Source organism: Anabrus simplex, chromosome 1 (genome assembly GCF_040414725.1).
Source record: "Anabrus simplex isolate iqAnaSimp1 chromosome 1, ASM4041472v1, whole genome shotgun sequence".
Lineage (NCBI taxonomy): Eukaryota > Metazoa > Arthropoda > Insecta > Orthoptera > Tettigoniidae > Anabrus > Anabrus simplex.
Genome location: NC_090265.1, coordinates 1,679,530,011 through 1,679,548,831, shown reverse-complemented (window position 1 = coordinate 1,679,548,831; position 18,821 = coordinate 1,679,530,011). Strand labels below are relative to the sequence as shown.

The 18,821-nt window shown below is 38.9% G+C and overlaps 1 protein-coding gene across 1 annotated transcript in view; it reads left to right on the top strand.

Annotated features, from left to right (window-relative positions):
- LOC136881763 (uncharacterized) overlaps positions 1 to 18,821 on the top strand; it is a 145,508-nt gene that overhangs the window by 82,753 nt on the left and 43,934 nt on the right. The window contains exon 3 of the mRNA XM_067154203.2: positions 9,885 to 10,074. Within this exon, the coding sequence (XP_067010304.2) occupies positions 9,885 to 10,074 (190 nt within the window). The remainder of the gene's footprint in view (positions 1 to 9,884; positions 10,075 to 18,821) is intronic.

Below are 18,821 nucleotides of genomic sequence, written 5' to 3'. Positions count from 1 at the left end.
TGATCGGAAATTTAATAACTTCTTACATAACCACTGCTAACTTACGACATAACTAAAGTTATGTTAGTTATGTAGTATTTATCGATAGGATCACTAATAAGATGAATAACTTATTTGAGAATTACATTTCAGGCCTTCCCCTAAACTACCATTTCACTCACCATAAATAAAATAATTTGTAGCCTAGATTGCAGTGGTTCATCACCCGACATTACATACCGATTTTCATTAAATTCTCTTCAGCCGTTTTCTATTGATGTGTGTACATACAGACAGACAGACGGACGGACGGACAGAAATTACGGAAAAGTAAAAAAATGCATTTCCTTGTAACTGTGGACATGACAGATACAGAAATATCATTCATTTCAAATTCTGAGCAATGCACAGGCAAAATACTGATTTTATATTGTTGTATGTCCGGCGCTCACTTCTCGCTCCACCAGCCAGCTGCACGCGCGCCTGTGTATCATTCTGCTAGCTTCGACGCGCAGCCCTCAGTGCGCGTGCCTGACCATCGAGTGTACTATAAATAGGAGCTCCCTGCCTGCTCAATTGCCCACTTGCCCTGGTGTCCAGCTCCAGAATACACCCTACGTCGAGCACGGAGGCTACTCCTCTTGAAAATGTGCTTCGACCAGGTGGACTGAATTTCTGGCAGTACGAGGTTTCACCTCTGGTCACCGCTCCCTTACCTGTTTCCGCTGCCTATGTTCCGTAATTCTTTTACAAGCCATTTTCATTCCCTAATTTATGCAAGCTCCCTTAGTTTCGCTAGGTGGAATTTCTTCAATCAATTGAACTTGCTTTTTAGGAATTCAGGCACTTCAACAAACAAGGACTCTCAAAGACATTCATGTTAGTGTGCCAGATAGTTTTCGACTATCAACGTGTCAATTCACAAAGACTATCTTTTCAAGATAGAAGTGTATAGAAAGACTGCAAACCTGTACATATTGTATAAAGACAAACTTTTCTCAAGATTCAATATTCCTTTTTGCTTCAAAATAAATTTCAGTTATTTGTGTAAATATCATAAAGTGAAGCAATAAAAGTTGTGTTTTGTAAACTTCAACCTTGGTTACAACACAACTCTATGGCGACGAGGTAAAACAGCACACCACTACCATTCTTCGACCCCAGTTGCCAACTCTATGGCGACGAGGTAAAAAAGCAACAACCTACAATTCTTCGACCCCAGTTGCCAACTCTATAGCAACGAGGTAAAAAGCAACAAACTACACGTCATCTGCCCCAATCGCCAACTCTATAGCAACGAGGTAAACACGACACTACAATTCAACAGGCCCAGTTGTCAACTCTACGGCGACGTGCTAAACAACAACGACACTCCAATCAGTTCTGACACACAGCTTACCTTACTTTTTCTTGCACGCATATCGCAATGGCTACTGCGGAACAACTCGCTACGGTCTTCCAAGCCTTACAGCAGCAACAACAACAGTTTATGCAACAACAACAGGCAGCATTACTTCAGGCTATTCAAGCTATTTCTGTCTCTACACAGCCATCAGCTATTCCTCCGTTCTCTGCTTTTGATCCGGCTAAGGAAGAATGGTCAGTTTATTTAGCCCGCTTACAACAGCATTTCATCTGCCATTCTGTCACAGATGATCAACGCCGCCGCGCACTATTTCTTAGTTCGGTTGGCAATGCTACGTGTGAATTACTACGTAAATTAAGTCCGGAAGAACACTTAGCTGAGGTACCCTTCACGCAGCTTTTGGCCCGTCTCACGGAACACTATGCCAAAGCTCCTCACATAGTGGCTGCTCGCTATAAATTTTTTCAGAGCAGAAAGCAACCCCATCAGACACATACTGAATGGATTACTGAATTGCGTGGTCTAGCTAAACCCTGCCAGTTCATCTGCTCCAAGGACGGTTGTGGTTCATCTTACACTGATTCGCTCATTCGGGACATGATAATTTTACATACTCCTGAAGACAAAATACGTTTTGACGCTGTCAAGCAGAGTAACCCTTCTTTAGAAGACGTCCAGCGTATTGCTACGGTTTATGAGCTTACTACCCAGACTGCCGCAGCCATAGCTTCTCCACACGAAGTTGCACAAGTCTCGCCTCAGGCCCGCAAGTCCTCTGCTACAGTGAACCGTACGGATAAGGCGCTCTCCACCAAGCATTCTCGCCAGGTTCCCTCTCGTAATGCTACACGGAAGCCCAATTCTAAAAGCACCTCGAAACTCCTGCCTTCCTGCCGAGGTTGTTTCAAGCATCATGAACGTCGTGCCTGTCGTTTTTTCAAAGCTACTTGTGAACGATGTAATAAACTTGGACACATTAAGACTGTCTGTCAAAGTTCGCTCCGCCCTGCTAAGACTACTGCAGCGCACCGGAAGCATCTACAGCCCCGCCAAGACATGGAAGTTGATCAGATCAATCTTATTCTTCCCACAAAGGATTCTCACAAAATCATCATTCCTCTCTCATTCTCTGATCGATCTGTCGATTTTCAATTAGACACTGGATCACCTGTCTCTATTATTAACCTGACTACCTACCACGACTTAGGTTCACCTTCATGCTCTCCAGCTGACATCCAGCTCGTGATATTTAACAAGAAGAAAATTGACATCAAAGGTCAAATCAAGCTTCAGGCTAATTATAAAGGAATTCAGAAGGCCATTCCTCTTCTCGTAGTTAACAACTACACTGCATCAAACATTATGGGCATGGATCTATTTAACTTATTTGGTTTCCAGATACATGACAACATTAACGTCGTATCTACATTGCATCCTACGTCTGACGTTACCGCTCTCATAGCGCAGTTTCCTGCAGTCTTCGACTCTCAGCTCGGAACAGCCAAAGACTATACAGCTCACATACAGCTGAAATCCGGAGCTAAGCCTCGCTTCCTCAAAGCTCGTCCTGTACCCCTAGCACTTCAAGACCAGGTCACGAAAGAATTAGAAAGATGGATACAAACTGGAATTGTTGTACCCGTTACTTCTAGTCAATGGGCTACTCCACTCGTGGTAATCAAGAAACCTGATGGTAATGTTCGACTTTGTGGCGATTTTCGATCTACAGTCAACGCACAACTCGACACAGATATCTTTCCTATTCCACGTCCAGAAGACTTATTCCGTCGTCTCTCTGGTGGACAATTCTTCTCTCGAGTTGATCTTAAAGAAGCATATCTCCAGCTACTTTTAGACGAAGAATCTAAGAAATTTCTCACACTCAACACTCCTCTCGGACTGCTCCAGCTCCAGCGGCTCCCATTCGGTGTTTCATCCTCAGCGGCTATTTTTCAGCGCTATTTGGCTCAACTCACCGCCTCCATTCCCGGTTGTGCTAACTACCTGGATGATATTATTGTTACTGGAAAAGATCATCAGGAACATCTAACCAATCTACGCCTCCTTCTCCAGAAATTGAAAGACAATGGCCTACGAGCGAATCTCGCTAAATGTACCTTCTTTCAACCTCAAGTTCACTACCTAGGACATATACTTGATAAGAATGGAATTCGTCCTAGTACACAGAATGTCTCAGCGATAGTAAACATGCCAGCACCTCAGAACCTCAAGCAGCTTCAGTCCTTCATAGGCAAAGCGAACTATTATAATAAGTTCATTCCACGCTTCGCTACAGTGGCAGCTCCATTAAACGCTCTACGTAAAAAAGGTGTTAAGTTTCAGTGGACTCCGCAATGCCAACAGGCATGGAAAGCAATCAACAACGCCTTACTTCAAGCTATACAACTCACTCATTTTCAGCCCGACAAGATCATCACGCTAGCTACTGACGCTTCAGACTACGGTGTCGGTGCCGTTCTCTCCCAGAAGGATCGTCATGGACAAGAACGCCCCATCGCCTTCGCTTCGAAAACACTTAATGACCATCAACGTCGATACTCACAGATAGAGAAAGAAGCTTTAGCCATCATCTTTGGTATTCGCCGTTTCAATGAATATCTCTATGGCAACCATTTCCTGATCATTACCGATCATAAGCCTCTCGTACACTTATTCCATCCTGGTAATAAGATCCCAGAGAATTCCCTCCGAAAGCTTCAAAGATGGTCCATGTTCCTTTCTGATTATTCCTATCAGATTGTATATCGAGCCACATCCCAGCATTGTAATGCTGATGCCCTCTCCCGCTTACCCGTTGGTCCTGATACTGCCTTCGATTCTCAAGAATCTGAATGTCTTCAGTTGGACATAGAACTTGAAGATACTGTATCCAGTTTTCCTATTGATGCTACCTGCATAGCTAAAGCTACGGATAAGGACAGTACACTTGCTACTGTACGTACTTACATCCGCAACGGTTGGCCTCTTCAGAGCACACTTCCTGCCCACCTGGCACCTTATCATCGTATGCAGCATCGTCTCACGACTCGTGCCGGAGTTGTATTACTAGAAGCAGGCACCATCTTCCGAGTGGTTATCCCACTTAGCCTACAGAAACAAGTTCTCGAATTATTACACCAAAGCCATTGGGGTATCTCCAGAACAAAGCAACTCGCCCGTCAACACTGCTACTGGCCCGGTATTGATGCCGCCATCGAAAAGCTAATACGTCATTGTGAGCAATGTCAAACGAATCAGAACGCCCCGTCTTCTGATCTTGCTTCATGGCCTCCTGCTACTACTCCATGGGAACGAGTTCACATCGATTTCGCAGGTCCTTTCCTCAATTCCATGTGGTTAATAGTCATCGATTCACTGTCAAACTTTCCATATGTCGTGGATATGCATTCGACTACTACAACCGAAGCTACCATTCGTGCTCTCCAGAAAATCTTTACTACAGAAGGTTTACCGCAAGTACTCATTTCAGACAACGGACCTCAATTTACAGCTACTGCTTTTCAGAACTTTTGTACACATAATGGCATTCGTCATATCCTAGCACCACCTTTTCACCCTCAATCTAATGGTGAAGCTGAACGCTTCGTACAAACTTTTAAAAGAAGTATGAAGAAAGCTGTCTCTTCAGGCTTAACTAAAGACCAAGCCTTGCTCCAACTCTTAACCAACTACAGAACTCTACCCGGCGCTGATAATATCACTCCTGCGCAGAAGCTCCATGGACGACCTCACAGAACTATACTTTCTCTGTTACAGCCTCTTCCGGCCCAGCATAAGACTTCACCAACGAAGTTCTCCCTCAACGACAAGGTCTACACCAGGACATTCAAATCCAACCCACTCTGGATACCTGGAGTCATCTGCAGATCTTTGGGTCATCGTCTATACGAGATACAGACTACGGAGAAACGTATCTGCCGCCATCAAGATCAGATACGTCTGCGCTACCGCCCCTGTCCAGCTATTGATGCTATTCCTAAACCAGATAAATCTATTGCTGAACGAGCTTTAGATCATTTACTAACAATGGGTTCCTTTCAGGACGAGACAGCGCCACTCCGCCCAGTTCCAGCTCCGGACAATACAACAGCGACATCAGCAGCTCCGCCCCAGCATCGCAGTCGCCGCCAGCGCCGCCGCCGTTTCACGCCGTACCGGCGTATTTAGGAGGGGAGGGTGTTGTATGTCCGGCGCTCACTTCTCGCTCCACCAGCCAGCTGCACGCGCGCCTGTGTATCATTCTGCTAGCTTCGACGCGCAGCCCTCAGTGCGCGTGCCTGACCATCGAGTGTACTATAAATAGGAGCTCCCTGCCTGCTCAATTGCCCACTTGCCCTGGTGTCCAGCTCCAGAATACACCCTACGTCGAGCACGGAGGCTACTCCTCTTGAAAATGTGCTTCGACCAGGTGGACTGAATTTCTGGCAGTACGAGGTTTCACCTCTGGTCACCGCTCCCTTACCTGTTTCCGCTGCCTATGTTCCGTAATTCTTTTACAAGCCATTTTCATTCCCTAATTTATGCAAGCTCCCTTAGTTTCGCTAGGTGGAATTTCTTCAATCAATTGAACTTGCTTTTTAGGAATTCAGGCACTTCAACAAACAAGGACTCTCAAAGACATTCATGTTAGTGTGCCAGATAGTTTTCGACTATCAACGTGTCAATTCACAAAGACTATCTTTTCAAGATAGAAGTGTATAGAAAGACTGCAAACCTGTACATATTGTATAAAGACAAACTTTTCTCAAGATTCAATATTCCTTTTTGCTTCAAAATAAATTTCAGTTATTTGTGTAAATATCATAAAGTGAAGCAATAAAAGTTGTGTTTTGTAAACTTCAACCTTGGTTACAACATATATATAGATTACATTTCAGGCCTTCCCCTAAACTACCATTTCACTCAGTGCGAATAACATTATTTATAGCCTAGATTATAGTGACCTATTCCCCGACTTTGCATACCAATTTTCGTGAAGATACGACCACTAATAAAATAAATATTTGACAATTAAATTTTAGGCCTTCCCCTAAACTACCATTTTTTCAGCATGTATAGCCTATATTGTAGCAAATTATTTCCCATCTTTGTCAAGCGATTTTCATTAAGACACGACCACTAATAACATAAATATTTGAGAATTAAATTTCAGGCCTTCCCCTAAACTACCATTTCACTCAGCGTGATTAAAATAATTTATAGCCTAGATTGTAGCGGTTCATCACCCGACTTTACATTCCGATTTTCATTAAATTCTCTTCAGCCGTTTTCTCATGATGCGTGTACATACAGACAGACAGAAATTACGGAAAAGTAAAAAATGCATTTTCTTGTTACTGTGGACATGACCGATACAGAAATACCATTCTTTTCAAATTCTGAGCAATGTACAGACAAAACTCTTATTTTATATATATATAGATAGATATGTAACCAACACGGCTGTTCTCGACAAAACGCAGCTAATAGCATTGTGGCAACAATCATAGCTCATCAAATGAGATGGTTAGGCCATGTTCACCGCATGGGTGATACCAAGCTTCCCCGCCAAATTCTTTATGGTGAACTTTGCAACGGCAGTAGACCTCATGGAGCCCCTCTTAAGCGTTTTAAGGATCAGCTGAAACACATCATGAAGACAACTGGTATAGATATACAGACATGGGAAGAATGTGCTGTGGACCGCTTACTGTGGTGGAACACTCCATCCACCGCTGTCAACTTGTTTGAAAGAGAACGTCGCAAACATCAAGAGGCCAAGCAACAAGCAAGAAAACTCCGTCAATTACAACCCCGCCCTCCTCCATCCATTCAGTGTGATTCGTATGAGCGTATGTTTCATGCCAGGATTGACCTGTTTAGTCACTGTAAACACATCCATAAACTGAGGATTGAGTTACAGCCGATGACGAGTGATAAAGAAATGAAGGTCCTGTCTTTAATACGTAGTTTGTTCGTAATATTTCTGTAAATAGTTCATTGTTGGGAAATATATTTAACATTTATGATGAAGACTGAACAAAGGAAGCTTTTATTATGCAGGAATTACTTTATTTTTCTAAGATCATCATTGTCATCCATTTCCCCTGTCCAGCTTCCATCGGATTGCGATGTTTATGCCACTTTTCCATCTTCCTCTTCCCAACCACGATTTGTTTCTCCTTTGTTCCAATTTAGGTTTTTTTCTAATTTTATCATTCTTGATCATTTTCAACCGCCTTAGTCTGGGTCTACGTCTTGCCCTCCCTCGTTCTGTCTGGGTCTTCATTGTCTGCTTCAGCATCCTTCCTTCTTCCATCGTCTTCACAAGTCCAAACAATCAAAAGTTTTATATCTCCATCTATATAAATAAAATTATAATGACCGTGTGTCTGTACATTGAATATTTTGTCAAAATTTTCGTTCACTTATCCGTTTCAGGTCTAATAATGACAATCTGCATGTATTTTGGCTTTGGTGTCTGTTTGTATGTTTGTTTGAGTTCTTATAACTTGGAAACTACTGGATATATTTCTACCAAACTCGTATTTAGAATCCACCTGTCGTTGGGTAGGTTTTAGGGCCAATATTGTTTCTAAATCCCTGAACTGACTGGGGATTTATATGAAACCAAAACTGTGTTTTTGCACTCTCGCAAATTATACACAACCAAACTTAATGGAAATCTACCTTCCTTAATGGAAATCAATTTTTAAAACCTTTCAGTCATGTGGCTCATTTTTATACAAGGTTTAATAAGGAGGGAGATATCATTAATGGACCGTTTTTCCATCTAAGTTTGAGCGGACGTTGCCTAAGAGCGGGTGCGTGTAAAGCATATTTCTTATAACTGCAAAACTACTGGAAATATTTTAACCTGTCCAAAGGTAGATTTTAAGGTTCATAGCATTTCAAATTCCTGGAGTGGACTGGGGTTTTATAGGAAACCAAAACAGTGATGTTACTCTCCCACAAAATATACCACACCAACGTGGATATGAATCGACCAACTTTGATGGAAATCCATTTCCAAAACTTTTTTCATGTGTACTTTTTCGTTAGGATGATTAATCAGGGAAATATAATTAACGGATGGTTTTTAAAGGCTAAGTCCAGTGGACATAGCCCAAAAGAACATGGAGCAGATTCCTTATCTATGTAAATAAAATCGTAATGACCGTGTGTCTGTACATTGACTATTTTGGAGAAATTTTCATTCAATTATCCGTTTCAGGTGTAATAATGACCATTTGCATATATTTTGGCTTTGGTGTCTGTTCGTTAGTCTGTGTTCTTATAACTTAAAAACTACTGGATATATTTTTACCAAACTTCATATTTAGTATCCACTGTCGTTAGGTAGATTCCATGGTTAAATGGTTAGTGTGCTGGCCTTTGGTCACAGGGGTCCCAGGTTCAATTCCCAGCAGGGCCGGGAATTTAAACTATCATTGGTTAATTTCGCTGGCACAGGGGCTGGGGTGTATGTGTCGTCTTCACAATCATTTCATCCTCATCATGACACTCAGGTCGCCTACGGGAGTCAAATCAAAAGACCTGCACCTGGCAAGCCGAACATGTCCTCGGACATTCCCGGCACTAAAAGCCATATGCCATTTCATTTTCAGGTAGGTTTTAGGGCCAATATTGTTTTTAAATCCCTGACAGACTATGGGTTTATACAAAACCGTGATTTTTGCACTCCCACAAAATATACACAACACAACTTAATGGAAATCTACCTGCTGTCATAACATTTCAAGGTTTAATCTTTTGAATAGAATGAATAATAAGAGAGGTTATCATCAACTATTGGTTTCGTGAGACTTCGGCCACAGTGCCACTCCCGGTTTCAGATGAAAAACAATATGTAACCGAGAAGTGTGGAGATTTACGCGAAACTTCAGACCAGGAACTAGACTGTTCAATAAATTCTGTGATCATACGCTGTCTCCACTTTGTTCAGTTTTATCGTACTGCACATTAGACTACTGCCACTTGCTATTGTAGAAGAGTATCAGTTTAACATGCCGCATTAAACGTTTGAATACAGGGATGTAACTTTGCATAAATGCATGGAGGAATCGTGAAACCTATTGCCAGTTCCCGTGCGAAGAACAGGTACATATGCTAGTTCTGTATTAAAGCTTTTCCACTCGAATTTCCTTCCTAATGTCCTCATTTCTTACTCTTGTTCTTTCTTATCTTTCCTATCATACATCTTAAAAATTTCATTTCACTGGCCTGGACTTTATTCTCTTATCTTTTTATCAATGTTGAGCTCTAAAATATTACTTTTTTTTTAAAAAAATCTGTTTTTTCTGTCTGATTCACATGAATTACATTTCATATTTATTGTTTCCTTCACTAACTTTATGCAATTTACAAGTTAAATTTAATGTATATGGAATGTTTGTCACATATTTCTTATATGTCAATTTTTTATATATATTTGAACATATTTAATACTAAAATGTAATTTTTGTTGCTTTGGCAACACCACTGTCGAACCATTCTATTTTTATTGGTTTTGTTCCAGGAAAAGCTGATGTCCAGTGTACATCAGACTTAGACTCTACTTTGAGACAATATGTTGCTCTTGCACTAATGGCTAATTTAAATGAGTTAGCAATAGAGAGAACTGTTGAAGGTACTGGTAGCATAGAACTCCTGACAAGGATGGACTTACCACCACGACATAAAGCCCATGTTCCTGAAGACAGAATACGGTGAGCGTTCATTGTATTAAAAGTATAAAAATCTAATGAAGGGCTGAAAATAAGGTATAAGCCCTGTTGATGACAAACTTTCAGAGCCAATTGTAGAATCTATATTTAGATGATGTTTACAGTTAAACATCTAGTGTCTAAGTATGGTTCCTGCATTACAAAGACGTTATTTGTAACCTAGACACTGTCTAAAGCTGATTGTCAAGAGGCCATGTTTTAAACACTGCCGAAGACACTCTTTAATCTCAAATTTTAATAGTGGATTCTAATCGGAGGTTATGTATCAAGAAACATATGCTTTGTATTATCATGTTGAGAAGATTTCAGAAAGAAAGTTTAGTTCGATGGTCTCCTGTAAATTGTCTGCTTTGAAATCGCAGCAATTTGTCTGAAATGTACGGGGAGTATAGTTTAAAATACGATTGTGCTTTCCAAGAGATAATATAAGGATAAGGGAATTGTTTCTCGAGTCTGACACAAGTGTCAATCCGGTAACTGTCAACTTGATTACAATTCTTGGCAACTGATAGATATTTGGGGGAAAGGGGGAATAATTTCCCTGGAATAATAGGTCACAGTGACTACATCCATATCAGCACGACTTGTCCCGATCATCAGAGGGCTTTCACATACATTAACCGGGAGGGATATATTATATTTTTTTTACATTAAACTACCTGCATAACAAGTAGAAGAGAAAGTGTGAGCTCTTAAGTTGTTCCCTGTTGGCTAGTATAGGGACTGTGATGAATCGTCCACTAGGGGCAGCAGCGCTGCTATCTGAGGGTTGGTATCTGTAGGCCTAGATGTAATATGGTTGTGTTCCGTTGTGTTGTTCTCTGAAAGCAAAAACTTAATTGTCGTACATTATTGTTAAGTGAAAGTGAAGAGTGTGTGATTTGGTGATGGTATTCTTTTATTTAGTGTAAATATAGTGCTGAGTTTATAAAACTTACAAAAATACCGACGAGGAAAAAATGCCTACTTGCTTCGTTCCAGGATGTAAGTCTGGCTACAAAACTACGAAAGGTAAACACTTCTTCAAACCACCTAAAAATGAAGCAGAATTTTCAAAATGGAAAAAGGGGATTCATAGAAAGGACAAAAAGCTTTCTGATAAGTGTTATGTGTGCGTTTCACATTTTTCTGATGAATTTATTGTTAAATCAGATTCATTTGTAATACAAGGCGAACAGGTAGAAATTCCTAGAGATAGATGGTAACTGAAAACTGCACTGTCCCTCATATATTCCCCAATTTGCCACAATATCTCACAAAACAATTAAACAAACGAAAATCACCCCGTAAAAAACAGCCTCTGAAGACAGAAGAAGGTACAAGAAACAAATCACACAGGCCTCACCGCGAATTAAATTTCAATGCTTTTTCTGAGAGTGCTAAAAGAAATGAAATAGATTCATACACAGCTAAAACGACAATAAGTTCACTTAGAAACAAACTAAAGAGACAGGGACGTAATATAATGACTATCCATAATAAATTGAAAATAGCTAATGCTAAGATTTTGTTGCTAGAAAAACAACTAAGAGATTCCAAATTATAGCCAAATTATTCAAATGAGTTGACATTAAGCAGAAAGCAAAAGGTGATTATTGACACCATGCTAAAAAAATGTCAGCTAAGGAATAAGAAAGAGATGACATATGATAATGAATTCCTTTTAGATAGTCTCTTATTTAAAATTAAATCACCTAAGGGCTATAGACACCGTTTAAGGCATGACATGCTTCCCCTTCCTTCGCAGGCTCACCTGCGAAAATTAGTTAAAAGTCTGAACACCCATGCCATTAGTGCTATTGAGAACTGTTTCTGCGGTGAGAAAAGTGAAAGCAATCGCACGGGAATTATCATATATGACGAAGTAAAACAGAGAAAAGGTTCAGTTTAACATAAATTCATTAAAAGTTTATGGATTCGTAAATTTAGGAGAACACACCCAAGAACACGGGGAAAAATAAACTCTCAAATCATGCGTTAGTGTTCATGTTTGTGCTCCTTATTACAATACTGAAATTGTGGACTTTATCGACAACATTTTGAAATGGATAACTGCCATATATTTACAGGTTTGAAAGTTTGCCACAAGCTAACGTCTGCACATATAGACCCCACTTCATTTCAGCGTATGAACGTGATACTTGCTTTTCAGTTATTTAGTACTTCTGTTGCAACTGGCATAAAGTTCCTTAGACAGATAAACTCGGAGGGATTTGAAGACAGCGAACCGACAGAAACATTCACAAGGGAATTAAACATCCTAATAGATGTATTAAATACTTCTACAGCAGCAGGGGCTCTTTATAAAGATTCAATAGCGCATCAAACTTTAATAAAATGGAGAGATAACCTCAGGGCAAGAATAATACATTTGCTTCAGAAAGAACTCTTGAACCCGTAAAGGGTAACAATTGAGAGCACCATAAAGGTGTCCGAGTATTTATGAAATAATGGATTCCGATATGTGCTCACTGCCAAATTTAATCAAGATACACTAGAACGGCACTTTCGTATACTACGCTCATTAAGTTGTGACGACCACCTTTCAAGAATAGATTTTCTGAATTTACACATGTTGCAGTCTATTTATATCCCTACCAAACTTGCCTGTCATCGGGTAGTAATTGTGAGTCCAAATTTGAACTGATATTGGCATCATTCGTCAATCAAATGAGAACACTGGGTAAGAAGACAGAAGAGACAACTAAGGCTGTAGTAGAAAACACACAGAATAAAATAAGACAAGCACTAGACTTCACTGAGAACATGGATGACCTCTTACTGGACTGGGAGAACAATTTAGGTCTAATTAACAGTGATAGCCATAGTCTTGCAAAGGAGTGTTTGGTTTATTATCTAGGAGGATATATAGTACTCAGTGTATCCAAGGTCACAAAATGTCATAAATGTGTCAGCCTGCTTCACGGAAAGCCTACCGAATAAATACTCGCCACAGCCCTCACATTTATTAGGGACTATAGCAATAAATACAGCACTGACAGTACTTTCCTCAGCCATCCTTCAAGAGCAGTTTATAATGTGTTCGTGCAAGTTGAAAGTGTAGTGGAACAAAACCTCTCCTGTGAACATAGTCTATGGGGCGATATATTTTATATATATTTTATGAGTGTTTGGACAGTTTGCACAGTATTACTATTAATTCGAAAGAATTAGGATGCTGCGATGACCATGTTGTGGACATTATCCTTTAAACTTGTGTTACATTATATGAAATGTCGATTTTATTTTGTAACAAGACGGATGAGAAAGGAACTTAAATATTCTAAGACCATAAAGTCTACCTGGAAGTTATCTAAACTATCTGACAACTGACTTCTGGAACGGTAAGCAAAAGCATACAATTTTGCATGCAATAATTGTCTTTTATTTGTATGCTTACTTGTAAGCTCAAGCTCAAATACTGCTGGGAGAGCGGCCTAGCGGAGGAACCGATGAACTAGGGGAGTGATCACACTTCTTCCTTCTACTCGCTATGCTAGCTGTTACCTGTGGCTTCACTTGCATGGGTTTTATAATTTTATAAAAGTAATCATTCCTGGGCACTGCACTAAGGCATTATTTGAAAATTCCTAAAGTATAAAATCTCACTGCAAAATGAGTTTCATTTATCCCAGTACTACCTTGTAAACCACGTTTCTGGGTGTTGCCTTTTGGGGCTAAGATGACCAGGTTACTGGCAGAGAGGTAACTCTGGAACATGCGACATAGAACTGTCCACGTGAGAAACAGTCTTCTCTCAAGTTGATGCTGGCCATGTTTTGTGACTGTCCTTGAGATTTATTAATAGTCACGGCAAAGCATACCTTGAGAGGGAACTGTATTTTTTAAAACCCAAATGGATATTCCGTTGTAATTAATGGTATTCTTGGGATGAAAACTATCTCCCCCGCGCACACCCAGCGATTATTGTGGCTTCTGCAATGTTTTCATGCAAAGCTTTTACTTGTTGCCTAGTTCCATTGCACTATTTAGGCAGATTAAGATTTCCTATTAACATTACATGTGCCCTGATTTTAAGAAGAGTTTGTGATGGAAGAGCAGAAGTATTCAGAGTATTAAGAGATTCTATGGTGTAATGGACGGCACTGTCCATTTGGATCACTGACTCAAAAGACTTGTATTCGAAGGCCTTTAATAGGATGTCATTAATTGTGGCTGTTTATCATTCTTAGGAGTTAAGATGGCACACTTGTTTAATCGTTCTATGGGCTTCCCCTTGATGTTACTTATATCAGGATGTATTCTTGAAATTAATTCTGGTGGGAGATGACTACTGTACCCAAATCTGAGGGATGGTGACTTTACCTTCCATTGAAGGGCAATTTCCATTGCCTATACTGAGTGACATTTCAGCAAAAATCCAAACAGATGTTTCACCTCTTAAATGGATTCTCATATTTTTATGAAGTGCAATTTTCACATCTGTTACATCTTCAGGTTTTGAGATAAGTGTCCTCATAAAAAATAATTCAACCCCATTTTCACTTCTTTTCATTCCGTTAAGTGTATTTTCCATAGGCAAATGTTTCCTTAATTTTAAAGGAGATTCCCAATATCAATTTTCATGTCTAACTTTCATTTTTTGAGATGTGTCCTCATAAAAAGACATCAACCCTTTTTTCACTTTTTACCCTCTTAAGTGGAATTTCTGAAAACAAAAATACATATTTCTTTATTTTTAAAGGAGATTCCAGATACCAGTTTCACGTCTGTAAACATTTTTAAGTTTTTGAATGATAGATATACTCATTTTAACAATTCACCCCCATAGCAACGGAATATCCAAGCATCCTTCCTTAGTGAGCACCTACACTGTAATGTAAATGTATCCCCAAAATTTCATTTCTTTATGTCCAGTAGTTCTGGCTCAGCGATTATGTATCTGTCAGTCAGGATATTTACGTGTATTTGTTTATGATGCATGTCTGCAACGAAGTTGCACTCTAGTTACAACAGACATTACAAAATATAGTATTATGATATATAATGCAAAACAGAGAAAGTTCACGAAAAGTTAACCGATTTTGAAAAATTACAATTAAAAAATTTAGAATAAAATGACAAAAACAATAGGTATAAAAGTTATTATATGCAGTTCAGGATTAGATAGTACTGTAATTACTGGCTCCTGATTACATAAGTAGGAAAAACTAAATATTTATATGCAGTTGCACACATATATGAACAAGTCAGGTGCATGGATTAACGGTGTACAAATAATATCCCGAAGTTTATAGGCAACTGAATTCCATTTGGATTATTGACAAAGAGATAGTGTAATGAATTCTATTTTTTTTTATTATGAGATGCTATTTGTGAAGATAGTTTAAGTACAATCACTAAAGAATATCAATAGACATTTTTTGAAGTCTGTCAGGGACATTGAGATATCTTTGTTGTGGTTTTTTAATAAGTCATAAAACGTACTACACATCCTTACTAATGGTGAATTTTTGTGAATTAATATGTTGGATAAGGGATTGTAAAAGTACGTCTGGCTACGCAAGTTTGATTTGCTTATGTAAATATGTATTCTGGCTAGTAGATCACCACTGTCTACAAACACCATTTATAATTTTGTGTAGAAACAGTTGTTGATATAATTATCGGCTAGCGTTTAATGAATTGTAGCTAAATTCTTTTAGTAAGTGATTACTGTATATGAAATTCTCAACCTATATGTTGACTCTTTTGAAACTTTTCATTTTTATTTACGTATGATTTGTAACTTGGCATCCATATAATGGATACATATTCTAATTTTGACCTCATGAATGAGTTATAGAAAACTGGTAGGAACTTCCTCATAAGATATACAGAAAACGGCAACGCTTTAAAAGATAAGTTTCTCTGCCATGAGTAACCACCACAAAGACTATAATCGTAATTACTGTATACCACAATAGATCAAGATTTAAAAATTCTACAACGTGAACAAAAAGGTTCACTGCTTAATATTTTAGAGAATTTTTACATTAGTATGGATCAATACAAGAACCCAGCACTCATCTTAATGAGATAAATGAAAAAAAGAATGTAATACGGGAAACTTTCATTTCAATTATTTGTATTAAAAGGCAGGAATAGAACAACTCACAATTATTACATTCGGTTTCAGTCACCGCCCCCATTATTCCGCATACTTCCACTCTCCCACAAGCCCCGCCCCATTTCCCTACTCTACTTCCTCTTAACAACACATTTTGGGTATCGACTGCGGGATGTATTAAATACTTCTACAGCAGCAGGGGCTCTTTATAAAGATTCAATAGCGCATCAAACTTTAATAAAATGGAGAGATAACCTCAGGGGAAGAATAATACATTTGCTTCAGAAAGAACTCTTGAACCCGTAAAGGGTAACAATTGAGAGCACCATAAAGGTGTCCGAGTATTTATGAAATAATGGATTCCGATATGTGCTCACTGCCAAATTTAATCAAGATACACTAGAACGGCACTTTCGTATACTACGCTCATTAAGTTGTGACGACCACCTTTCAAGAATAGATTTTCTGAATTTACACATGTTGCAGTCTATTTATATCCCTACCAAACTTGCCTGTCATCGGGTAGTAATTGTGAGTCCAAATTTGAACTGATATTGGCATCATTCGTCAATCAAATGAGAACACTGGGTAAGAAGACAGAAGAGACAACTAAGGCTGTAGTAGAAAACACACAGAATAAAATAAGACAAGCACTAGACTTCACTGAGAACATGGATGACCTCTTACTGGACTGGGAGAACAATTTAGGTCTAATTAACAGTGATAGCCATAGTCTTGCAAAGGAGTGTTTGGTTTATTATCTAGGAGGATATATAGTACTCAGTGTATCCAAGGTCACAAAATGTCATAAATGTGTCAGCCTGCTTCTAAGTTCCCATGGAGGGATTTAGATTCTTTTCCACCAATAGACCTAAGACGAAATGCTGGTTAATAGAGCAAACGCCGGAAAAGCCATCCATCTAATTTTTGATCTGATTTTTGATATGCTCTATTGGTGGAAAAGAATCTAAATCCCTCCATGGGAACTTAGAATTTCCATTTGGAATTGCTAGGCGGGCATTAATTCCATTGTGGAGTTTTATCTCCCGTATGCAGTTATCAGACTGTGCTTCATAAATAAGCTTCTGATAAGTTCACCTGCATACACCCCAGCGTCAGTGGGTAGGGTCTGACACATCCCACTCTGAAGAGTCTAGTGTCAGACCTAAGACGAAACGCTGGTTAATAGAGCAAATGCCGGAAAAGCCATCCATCTAATTTTTGATCTGATTTTTGATATGCTCTATTGGTGGAAAAGAATCTAAATCCCTCCATGGGAACTTAGAATTTCCATTTGGAATTGCTAGGCGGTCATTAATTCCATTGTGGAGTTTTATCTCCCGTATGCAGTTATCAGACTGTGCTTCATAAATAAGCTTCTGATAAGTTCACCTGCATACACCCCAGCGTCATTGGGTAGGGTCTGACACATCCCACTCTGAAGAGTCTAGTGTCAGACCTAAGACGAAACGCTGGTTAATAGAGCAAACGCCGGAAAAGCCATCCATCTAATTTTTGATCTGATTTTTGTTATGCTCTATTGGTGGAAAAGAATCTAAATCCCTCCATGGGAACTTAGAATTTCCATTTGGAATTGCTAGGCGGGCATTAATTCCATTGTGGAGTTTTATCTCCCGTATGCAGTTATCAGACTGTGCTTCATAAATAAGCTTCTGATAAGTTCACCTGCATACACCCCAGCGTCAGTGGGTAGGGTCTGACACATCCCACTCTGAAGAGTCTAGTGTCAGACCTAAGACGAAACGCTGGTTAATAGAGCAAACGCCGGAAAAGCCATCCATCTAATTTTTGATCTGAAGTTATGCATTGGCGAAATGGATGAGTTTGTAGGATTAAAAAATTCTCAAGTAAAAATTATTTCGTTTTTGAGAATAAAATCTTCCAACAGGCAGGTTTATCTATGGGAGCACCGTCCCCGAGAATTTTGGCGAATATATATATATATATATATATATATATATATATATGGACCACTTAGAATAGATCAAAGCTATAAAATACTGGACATGTTATGTTGATGATCTTCTAGTCATCATAGATAGCAGTATTAATGAAGGAAAGGAAATTTTGGAACTATTCAACAGTGTAGATCATAATATTAAATTCACTATGGAAATGGAGAACAGTAAATCTCTTAATTATTTAGACATAACATTATCACACCGTAATAATAATAATAATCACCTGACATTTAACATTTAGCAGAAACCAGTTTACACTGCTAACACCATTAAACAAAGTTCAATACATCCTGAAGCTCACAAAAAAGCTACCTACAATAGCATGTTAGAAAGAGCTTTAAAAATCCCACTCTCAAAGAAAAATTAGGAAAAAGAAATTAGGACCATCCATTAAATAGCCGTGAACAACAGATTCAGCTCAAAATTTATAAATAAGCTAATCATAAATATTTAAAATTAAAAACATCACTGATCCGTATTGAACTAATAATTACAATGCTAAAAAGAGAAAGATGTTCCACCTATTCAATACAATAATATTATTGCACGAATTAATTTAGCAACATATTTAATATGTTATGTGCTCAAGAACCTCTACATGAACTATTTTTAATTCAAGAAAAGTGTCGTAAGTGTTACAATTGTGTTGACTTCTTGCCATTTTTGTGTCGGCTGAT